Source organism: Tupaia chinensis, unplaced genomic scaffold (genome assembly GCF_000334495.1).
Source record: "Tupaia chinensis unplaced genomic scaffold, TupChi_1.0 Scaffold000159_1, whole genome shotgun sequence".
In the NCBI taxonomy this organism is placed as follows: Eukaryota; Metazoa; Chordata; class Mammalia; order Scandentia; family Tupaiidae; genus Tupaia; species Tupaia belangeri.
In genome coordinates, this window is record NW_006159630.1 from 7306311 (window position 1) to 7316079 (window position 9769).

Below are 9769 nucleotides of genomic sequence, written 5' to 3' on the forward strand. Positions count from 1 at the left end.
TGGAGCCGGCGGGAGCGGGGGTGGCTTCGGGAGCAGCCCAGCCACATGGAAGAGCAGCTGTACCGAGAAGGGTCTGCAGAGCCCTGCTGAGGCCAGGCCTCCTGGGCAGCGCATGTGAGCAGGGATGCTGGGGCTGCATGTACTGAAGACCAAAGCCCTGCCACAGAGGGGAAGCTGACAACCTCAGGCCAGAGGCTCTGGCCCTGCCTCAGGCTTTGGGCACTGGCTGGATTTGCCTCAGTGTCTGTCCTTTCCCCTCCTGGCCAAACCTGGATGCAGACTCTAGGAACCTGGAGAGGACGCAGGGGAGAGGTCAGGGTGGAGGTGGGAATGGAAGGGACAGGTCTTTCTGCCTGGAGACCAGAGGCACCTCTTTGGCTGTGTGGGGGGCAGGGGTAGCTCAGCCCTCTGCTGTCCTGCAGTAGGGGTGCTGTGACCCCAGAGCTGGACCCACAGGCTCAGAAAGGGAGTGCCTTCAGCCCCAAACCCTGCTGAGAGCCAAGATGGCCAGATAGTGGCTGGCCCTCCCTCAACTCCAGGGGTCCCACTGGTGTCCTGCCCTGTACTGTCGTCCATTCTTGAGTGGTTTCCCTATCGGTTGGGTGGAGTGTACTAGCCTGGGGACAATGACCTAATGTCCTTGCCCCTGCTTTCTCTTTGGAGCTCCTCTTAAGCCAAGCATTAAGTTTCAGACACAGCTTTTGTGGCCCCCTCCCACCCCTAACCCTGGGGACTCCTGCTCAGCTGCTGGCTCTGCAGAGGGAGGCAGGAGACCTTGGGCCCCAGTGCCACAGTAATGCCCTCCTGGAGGGCTTCAGGCTGCCCTGCCCCTATTGCTCCTCCCCTCCACCTCTGGGACGGCACCTGACCAGGCCAGGAGGGGGCAGCATAGGCACAGGTTCCTGGGGCCAGGCTGCCTGGCAAGAGGCAGGTCTCCCCCTTTCTCATCATCTGGGATGCACTGCCATGTTTTCTAAACACAGCTCCTTCCATCTGGTTATTTCACCTCAGACTGCATTCAAGACTAGAACCAAAAAAAAAACCAAAACTGCTCTCCATGGCTCCCTGTGTTCTAGCTCAGGGCAATGGGAGGGCCCTGAGCCACCGTCTTCAGCTTAATGCAAGGTCTCCCAGGGCTTGCCCTCCCAGCAGCCCAGTAGGGAGGACGCCTGCACAGCCCTGCGGCCACTCCCGAGGCCTGCTCCCTGCTCCCGCGGGCCTCAGTGGAGCAGGGGTGGGGGAGCACAGCACACTGGGGCGGAGACGGCCAGATAGCAGCTGGCCCTTTCCTCAACTTCAAGTGCTCCATGGTGTCCTCCATGAGGGTCCTATCTTCCGTCCCTGAGGGCTTTCCCTGTGGGTTGTGTGGAGTGAAAGTAGCTTGGGGATTTTTCTTCTGAGCACTTGCCCTGGAATCTTCTGGCACTACAGTCTTAGGAATAAGGGACCTGGGTCTCCAGGAGCGGCAGGGCATCTCACCCTTGCAAAGTCCCCTCCACCTTGCCTCACCCTGCTGCCTGTCCTGGGGCCCAGCAGACTGGTCTGTTTGCCCCTCGTGCTGGACAACTGCCCTCCAATCAGGTTGGCAGCCAGATAAGAGTGTCTGGCGCCAGCTTAGCCCGCTCCTGAGAACCCACACCTGCTGACCGGGCTGAGTCCTTGTACTCCCATCCAGCCCCATCCTGGGACTCACACTTGCACAGGTCCTGAATTAGAGGGACCTCAGCCCACACCTCCCACTTTCTCCATTGCATGGACCCGTCGCATGTCAGTTGTGGCCCTGCCGGCGCGCACACCCACCAGCTGACGGTGCTGATGGGGCCTGTCCCACAGGGCTCCCGCATGCCTAGGCTTGGGGTCATGGGGAGCCCTAGTGAGTCCTCCCTCCAGTTGTACCCGATCCTCTCAGCTATAGGCTACTCCGGGGGAACTGGCTTGCCAATTCTCTTCCCCCTGGAAGGGCTGTGAGGCCGGAGGACTGAGTTCCAGAGGCAGACATGGACGCTGAAGTGGTTTGGAGGGACTAGCTAGATTTCTGAAGGCGTTTCCCTATGTGATGCCTGGCTCAGGGGGACAGGGTGCAGCCAGGTCCTCCCCACACTGCCCAGGTCTCAAGAGTAGGAGGAGAAATAAAAGTTTAAGGCGAGGCTGGTAGATGTGACAACCAGGGAAATCATGTTAATCATAGAACCTCCCCCCCCCCATACTGCACTCTTAAAAACAAACCGAGTGAACAAGATGCCCAGGCCACCGCTCCCAGGGGTGATGGCTGCTGTCACCGCCAGCTGTGGCTGCTGCTGTCAGAGTTCCTGGGTCAGCCTGGACCCAGTCATCACGCAGGGTCACAAGGGAGCATGGCCTCCTGCCTGGTCCCATGATCTTTGCTTGCATGTCCTAGTGGTGTCCCTGGCATGGTGGCGTGGGGACACCTGGTAGGGTTATGCACTCAGTGAGGACAGAGTCTGCTTTTGGGGTGGGACAGAAAGACATTCACCTTCCCGAGGGGAAGGGAAGACCACAGTTCTCTAGGAAAATCAGATTCAGCAAGAAGGGAGATGCTGATTGGTATGTCGATTCGGGGGTAGCGGGAGGAAGGCGGGGGAGGCAGGTTGGGCTGGCGGGGCTGGGCTGGCTGTCCCAGCCGGGGGGTGGGGCTGCGGTCCCCGCCAGCTGTGGCTGCTGCTGTCAGAGTTCCTGGGTCAGCCTGGACCCAGTCATCACGCAGGGTCACAAGGGAGCATGGCCTCCTGCCTGGTCCCATGATCTTTGCTTGCATGTCCTAGTGGTGTCCCTGGCATGGTGGCGTGGGGACACCTGGTAGGGTTATGCACTCAGTGAGGACAGAGTCTGCTTTTGGGGTGGGACAGAAAGACATTCACCTTCCCGAGGGGAAGGGAAGACCACAGTTCTCTAGGAAAATCAGATTCGGCAAGAAGGGAGATGCTGATTGGTATGTCGATTCGGGGGTAGCGGGAGGAAGGCGGGGGAGGCAGGTTGGGCTGGCGGGGCTGGGCTGGCTGTCCCAGCCGGGGCAGCTGCCAGACAGGGTGCTCAGAGGTTGCTGAAGAGTTCGTTTTTCTTGCTCCAGTCCATCTGTGGGGCCCGTTTGCTGCTGCGCTTCTGGTGGGCCCTCGCTTTGGCTGCAGCCAGGGAGATATTGAAGTCCAAGACAGGGTCGGAGGAGGAGGTAGACGAGGCCGCAGTAGAGTCCTGTTTCTTGGGGCTGTCTTGGGAATTCAGCTGGGAAGGAGGAGGGCAGAGAAGGGACTTAGTCCCTGGTCCTCTTCCTCAGTGAGGTGACACCTTGGGGCCATGCCCAGGGAAGCCAGGTCACAAGAACAGAAGGCTGCTCAGCACGTGACCCCAGAGGTGGGCTGGTGTGCCAGGAACCAGCGTGGCCTGGGAATCGGCTTCCTGTAACCCAGTCGCCGCCCCCTGCCCAGCTGGCCCACTTACCTCCTCACTGGTGTCACTGGAGGTGGATCTAGCCAGGGCCGGCCTGGGGCTGTCCTCGGCCAGGGCTTCCTGACTGTTCTCCTGGCACAGAGGAGGGGGTGATGAGAGGAACTCCCAGGCAGGGCCATGGGGCCTCAGCCTGAGAAGTCCTAAGCTGAGCCTGGCCTTCCGCCCCAACTCACACTGTCCCTAGCTCCCAGTGTTGAAGCCCACAGGCTCTGGGCTCCTGGATTTATGGGTTTACATTCCTTAAAGGATCAGAGGGCAGCCTGGTTCCACGACCCGGGCAGGAGGGGTGCAGCCACGAGATCAGCAGAATTGCTCCCTCTCCTGCCCTCCCCAGTGTGGCTGCAGCAGTGACCCAGGTCTTTTTAGAGGTGAGGACACTGGGGCCCCCTTGCTTGGCCCAGAAACCTGGTGCTCCCTGAAGCTCCTGCCACCTGCCAAAGCAGCTAAGCAGAGCCCTGAAGGCACAAGACAATGCAGAGTCTAGGCCCACTGGTGGGGTGGCCAGGTTCCCCTTGTGGAAGTTTGGAGCAGACCCTGCAGAGAGCCCCTACCCTGTGGCCTGACTCTGAGTTGGCCTGTCCCAGAGAGAAGGCCTTGGCTGGGACGTCAGCTTGGCGTTCAGCCTCTTCCTGGTTCCTCCATGGCTTTGGCTGGCACCCAGCCCCGCCATCCTTTCCCCAGCCTCACCCCCTTCCCTTCCACCCAGGGAGGAGGGGCTTTGTTCTTCCAACCCAGACTGGAAGTAGCAGGGGCCCCGGCAGTGCGGCCGGACACTGAAGCTCTGTTCTTGGGGGGAAGAATGGCCTCTTCTGTGCGGTGGGGAGTTGGAGGAGGGGGCTTATCACCCAGAATGGCGGGCTGCAGTGGGGCCCAGGCAGGCCTCCCCCTCCTCCCAGCCCCAGCCCTGGGCAGGGACCAGGACAGGATACACTGGCAGTTTTATAGTTCAGAGCCCAGGAAAGAGCTGAAACTGGGCCCAAGGCTTCACCTGAGCCAGGAGCCTGTCCTCACCACCATGTCACCTTCTGATCCATCTCCCGCACCCCCAGGATCCCCAGGGTTGAGAGCCTCCACTTACCTTCTGTATCTCCCCATTGGTAAAGGGCTCAGGCAGTGGACCTAGGCAAAGGAGAGCAGAGGTGAGCCCAGGAGCTCCCGGGAGAGAGAGGATGGAGTGGAGGGGAGCGCTGTTGGGTGTGGGGCGGTAAGACCTGGTTCCCTAGGTTAGCCTTTCTTTTTGGGACACAGTCCACAAAGACATTTGGCACTTCCATGGCCCAGCATGCCGGAAGACCACGTATACCCCGTTTCCAGGATGGCTCGCCCTGAACACGGCACAGTGCTCTCCGTCCTTTTCTTTTTTAGTTCCCTTGGCAGTGCAGTGGTCTTTGCCGCGTTCATTATGTGCTGGGCTCTACTTACTACGCTCATCTCCAGAGCTACAGATGGGTTGTGATCTGTTTCAAAAACGCACCATCCTAGGTGGGGCTGACATTCCAGCTGGCTGCCTAATTCGGATCTAGGAGGATTGTTAAAAGTATATGGGGATGAGGGGCCGGCACGTGGCGTGGTAATTAGGGGCCCTGGACTCCCACATGGCTGACCGCACAGTTCGAGTCCCAGAACTGGTGACTTGCTTTCTCAGCTTTTCTGTCTCTCTCTCTCTCTGGTCAAAATTTAAAAATAAAGTTAAACAAAATAATACTTTCAAAAAAAGAAAAAAGTAAATGGGTGTGGCAGGTGGCGTAGTGGTTAAGGGCACTGGACTCCCACATGACTGATGATGGTTCAAGTCCCAGACCTGGCAACTTGCTTTCTCTCTCCCAACTCCTCTCTCTGGCCAAATTAAATAATAATAATAATAAAGTTAACTAATTTTTTAAAAAGTTGTAGATTTCTGGGACAGCAGGTGGCATGGAAGTTAAGGCACTGGCTCTCACATGGCTGACTGTGCAGTTGGGAGTCCTGGACCCAGGGGCTTGAAAAATTACACTGGGTGCCTGTGCGTGGATGTTCAAAATCCTGAGAGGAGAATGGAGAAAGGACTGTGGTGTGGCCATCTCCCTGGGGGGTGACTTCTCACTTTCCCTCTTTCTCTCTCTGGCAAGTGCACATGCCCTACAGCAAAAAAAAAAAAAAAAAAACTTCGGCCCTGGCACCAGAATTTCCGACTGGATGGGTTGGGGTCAGGCCTAGAAGGCAGCATTTTTCAGAAGCTTCCCAGGTGATTAAGGGAGCCACGCCCAGATTACGATCAGTATCTGCCTCATCTGGAAGAGAAAATCATCCCAACTGTACTTGCCAACCTGGAAATGAGGAGGGACAAGAGACTCAGGGCAGTGTCCGCCTCCAACCAGTGGGAAGCCTAGTGGCAGGAGTGAGGCCTGGGGTCACTCTTACTGGGCTCCTGCAGGGTGGAGGCCCATGGCTTCCGGGGGGTTATTCTGCCTCTGTTCAGGGCGTGTCTTCTGAGTGCTTACCTTGAAATTTATGGTGTCTTTCCCTTTGTCCGTGGGCACAGCCAGAGATGGGCACACCTGGCTTTCGCCTGGTCCACCCCGACTCCTACAGCCTTCCCAGGACAGGCCTGGACACAGGGCACTCCCCCTTCCCCTCCCCCCAAGCCAGCCTTTTCTCCATTAGCTCCAGGCCCTGACAGCTGTTGAGAGTGGGCATTCCTTGCTAGGGAGGAGCACCTGGGAGACCTCCTCAGGCCTCTCCCTCTACAGGTCCTCTGGCCAGAGGCTGCAGCCTCCCCAGCCAGAGTCATCTGGACAGCTGCTGCAGACTAGCTGGGTGAAGGGGCGAGGTGCTGGATGAGGCGGGGCCAAGTGGAATCCAGACTTCACCTGTCTTCCCTGGGCCATGTCCCCAAGAGCAAGGCTGGGCTTCTGGCCTCAGTCCTTCCTTCCCTCAGGGAGTGGATTATCTGAGTTGTCTAGTTTCCATGACCTTGAGAGACAAGGGTGAGGTGCTCGCACCCCTGTGACCCGTATGGGGACCCGCTTCAGTCCTCTGAGAGCGGGTCTCTCCTGGGCACTTCCAGCAGGGGATCTGCATCTGGGAGGACCTGCAAGTGGGTCCCCTCCACAAATTCAACCTTGACTCTCAGGGAGGCTTTACCCACTGCAGAGTCCAAAGAGGTTCGACCCTCAGTGTGGCCCAGGGAGCACTCCCTATCCCCCAGGGAGCCATCTTCCCAGGAGAAAGTCCAGCCCAGGGAGCAGAGGGCTGCTCAACTCCTCCCCGAGCCCTGCCCCCTTTGGCTCAGCCTTGGGCAGGGGAGGTGCCAGGCTTGGCAGGAGAAAGGTGGGGGTGGGGAGGGCAGGGGCCCAGGGGCCGGAGCAGGGACCCACTGCTCTCTCCAGCCAGCAAGCCTGAGTTTCCAAGACAACCCGAGAGAAGAGAGTGGAGGCACTGAGCCCCTGTCACTGGACTCTGATCGACCAAGCAAAGGCTGGAAGGCCTCCCCAGAGTTAACCCTTTCCCGGTGTCTGTGTGCGCTGAGAACCTGCTCCCTGGCAGCGGCCGGGCCAGGGCCCAGGCCACCCTTTGGTGCAGCAGAAACTCAGTTCCAGTCCTCTGACCATCCCTCAGGCCAGCTTCCCTCACAGACCCACCCTAGAAACCCTACATTTTTTCCTGCTTCCTGTCCCACACCCTCACCCTGGGCCTCTCCTGAAGGTGAGGGAGGGAATGTCCAAGCCACAAACCAGGCAGCTGCCTACCCTCACCTGGACAAGGTCAGCACCTGCCTGGGGCCCGCCGCCCACAGCCACGGCCCCACCCAGCTCACCCGTCAGGTGCTCCTGGGACGGGATCACTTTGCACTTCTTGAAGAACTCATCGGTTTCCTTGTCCACCACCAGCAGCTTGGTCTCGTCCCCACCGGCCTTGATGGCAGACACCACCTCCCCGTGCTGCTTGCCCTCCACGCAGACCCCATTCACCTGCAGGTGGGGTGGGGTCACAGACAGGTGTCAGTACTAGCGGCGGGGGCGGGGGAGGGCCTGTTCACAGCCAGTTCACAATCTGGGGCTACTGAGCCTCCATGCAGTCCTGGACTAGGCCAGTGGTTGTCCCACTTGACTGTCAGCTGGGAAATGCCAAAGGAAACCTCCCGACGGGACCAAACAGACGGCTGCGAGGCGGGGGAGAGCTGGGCGGCCTGGCTGGGCCCGGCCTCTCTCCTTACTCGTCCGACTCACCACGCGGCCTTGGTTTGCTCCCGTGTAAAACGAGAAGTCTGGGAGAGCCGATCTCCAGCTCTAAGGTTCTACGACTGAGATTCTGGGACCTGCCCAAGCCTCTGATTCATGCTTCCTTCCCTGGGAGCACACCTGGCAGTAAAGAGCGAGTGTGTCTAAAAGCCCACAGGGAAGCTCGGGGGGCGGCCCGGACATCTAGCTGGAGTGATAGGTGAACTGTGGGCTTGAGCAGGGCTGCTCAGTGAAGAACAGGCCAGGGCAGCAGGGTGGAGAGAAGTCAGTCGGTCAGTCTCTTGGTCTACGCAGCCCACTGGCCCATCAGCACCTCTGGGCTGGCTCTGCCCTGGGCTGACCAGGCAGCAGGTGTGTGCTGGCTGCCCCAAGCGCTGTGGGCTGCAGGGAGGCAGTAGGGAAGGAAGACCTGGGAAGAGGGTGGGAAGTGTTACCTCCACGATGCGGTCCTGGGCCCGGAGCCCCGAAGCCTCTGCCGGGGAGCCTGGGTCCACCGCCCGGATGAACTGGCCTGGCTTGGACTTGTCGCTGTGCAGGTTGAAGCCATAGCCGTTGGCGCCTTTCTTCATGGTGCAGAGCCGAGGCCGTAGCTCGTCCTGGGAGGGCGATGGGGGTCCATAGCTGGTCCACCATGGCCTCGGTCCAGCCTTCCCTGCCCTCGACCTGCCCACCTCCTCTCCCGGAAGGTGTGGAATCCCACACAGCAATGCCAGAGAACCTGGGCCAGGACACTGCAGCAAATGGACGAAGTGACCCTGGCAGGAGAGGTGACCAGGGCGAGCCACCACCCAGTCCAAGCCTCAACTTCCTCTTCTGGCAAATGAGGAATGGGACTGGGTTGACTCTCAAGTCTCGTCCCCTTTTCTGATGGACACCTCATCCCTCCCCACCAATGGCTCAGTCTGGGCCTCCTTTCGGGGCATGTGGTTCCCCACCAGCTTGGCAGGGTGTCTGGGTATAGGGCTGGGGACCGCCCGCCCCTTTGCACCCTGTTGTCTGCAGCAGGGGCAGCAGAGGTAGGTGCTTACTGAAAGCTGGCCAGCGTGTTTACAGTAAAGCCTTCCCCACCCCCACCAAGCCAAATGGTCCAGCCCAAAGGGAGGAAGGAGCCAGATAACTAGAAAGCAGGTGGGCGACTCAGCAAGGGGTCCAGGACAGGACAGGGCCATCCTGGGGAGCTCCGGGTCCAAAGGAAGGTAAAAGATATACATATATTTTTGTATATAAAATATGCAGAGACGCCAGAGACCCTCTCGATCCTCACCGAGCCTGAAGGAGGGGCCGACAGCAGGGCTGGGTGAAGGGAGAGTGCGTGAGCGTGGCTGTGGGCTGTGTGACCTATGGAAAGGGCACACACACAGCTTTCTTCTGCACACCCAGACTCAGCTGGAAATGGTTTTCAGCGCGCTTGGCCCAACTTACACAGCTTGGGTTGGAAACTAGAGCCCTAGGACACACAGCCGGATGGAGGGAACAGGCGTGCACGTGGTCCAAGGGGCACTCCGACTCCGGGTCCTCTCCCCTGCCCCAGGCCTGGTCAGGGTGACTGGCTATTGTCCAGTACCTCAGGCATGGAGCACTGGACCAGCCAAGGTCCTGGCATGGACTCTGGCTCCCCTGCATGGAAGCCATGTGACCAGGGCAGGTCACTTCCTTCTCAGAGCTTCGGTTCCTGGGGTTCCTCGCTCACAGCCCATTCTTACTGCCTCCTGCCTCGCAGGGTGGCTGTGAGGACAAGGCGGTGGTCAGCAGCCATGGAAACACTTTCTAACTAAAGGCCCCGTCCCGTGCACACCTCTAGGTCGTTGTCGTTGGTAATCCGATGAACAGTCACATCACGCTGACACTGAGACGAAGCTGGGGTGGGTGTGCCAGCTTGCTCAGAAACCCGGGTCCCCAGCTGGGAGTGGAGAAGCCCAGGGATGGTGGGAAGGCACGAAGGAAATGGCTTAGGGCCTCCTGCCCCAACTTGCCAGGAGGCAGCACCATTTGCCTTCGCCCCTTTGCCCCTGCGGTGGCTGAAATGCTTGGGCAGGTCTTTCTGGCCTGTGTTTCAGGATGTGGCTTTCGGGGGGGGGGGGGGC

The 9769-nt window shown here is 59.4% G+C and overlaps 2 protein-coding genes across 5 annotated transcripts in view; one reads left to right on the plus strand and one right to left on the minus strand.

The window, feature by feature from the left end:
• NAT9 (N-acetyltransferase 9) overlaps positions 1–2230 on the plus strand; it is a 6582-nt gene extending 4352 nt beyond the window's left edge. For 3 of the 4 annotated variants that reach the window (XM_006145844.3, XM_027770799.1, XM_027770800.1), the window contains one exon: positions 38–2230. In XM_006145844.3, the coding sequence (XP_006145906.1) occupies positions 38–90 (53 nt within the window). In that variant the 3' untranslated portion in view covers positions 91–2230. The remainder of the gene's footprint in view (positions 1–37) is intronic. The other variant, XM_006145845.3, reaches the window with a different exon arrangement.
• A 427-nt stretch (positions 2231–2657) lies between these two features.
• The window catches only part of NHERF1 (NHERF family PDZ scaffold protein 1), an 18307-nt gene continuing 11195 nt past the window's right edge, over positions 2658–9769 (minus strand). The window contains exons 2-6 of the mRNA XM_006145847.3: positions 8120–8281; positions 7262–7415; positions 4544–4584; positions 3457–3537; positions 2658–3240 (exon numbers count right to left, since the gene is read on the minus strand). Coding sequence (XP_006145909.1) covers positions 3052–3240; positions 3457–3537; positions 4544–4584; positions 7262–7415; positions 8120–8281 — 627 coding nt within the window. The 3' untranslated portion in view covers positions 2658–3051. The remainder of the gene's footprint in view (positions 3241–3456; positions 3538–4543; positions 4585–7261; positions 7416–8119; positions 8282–9769) is intronic.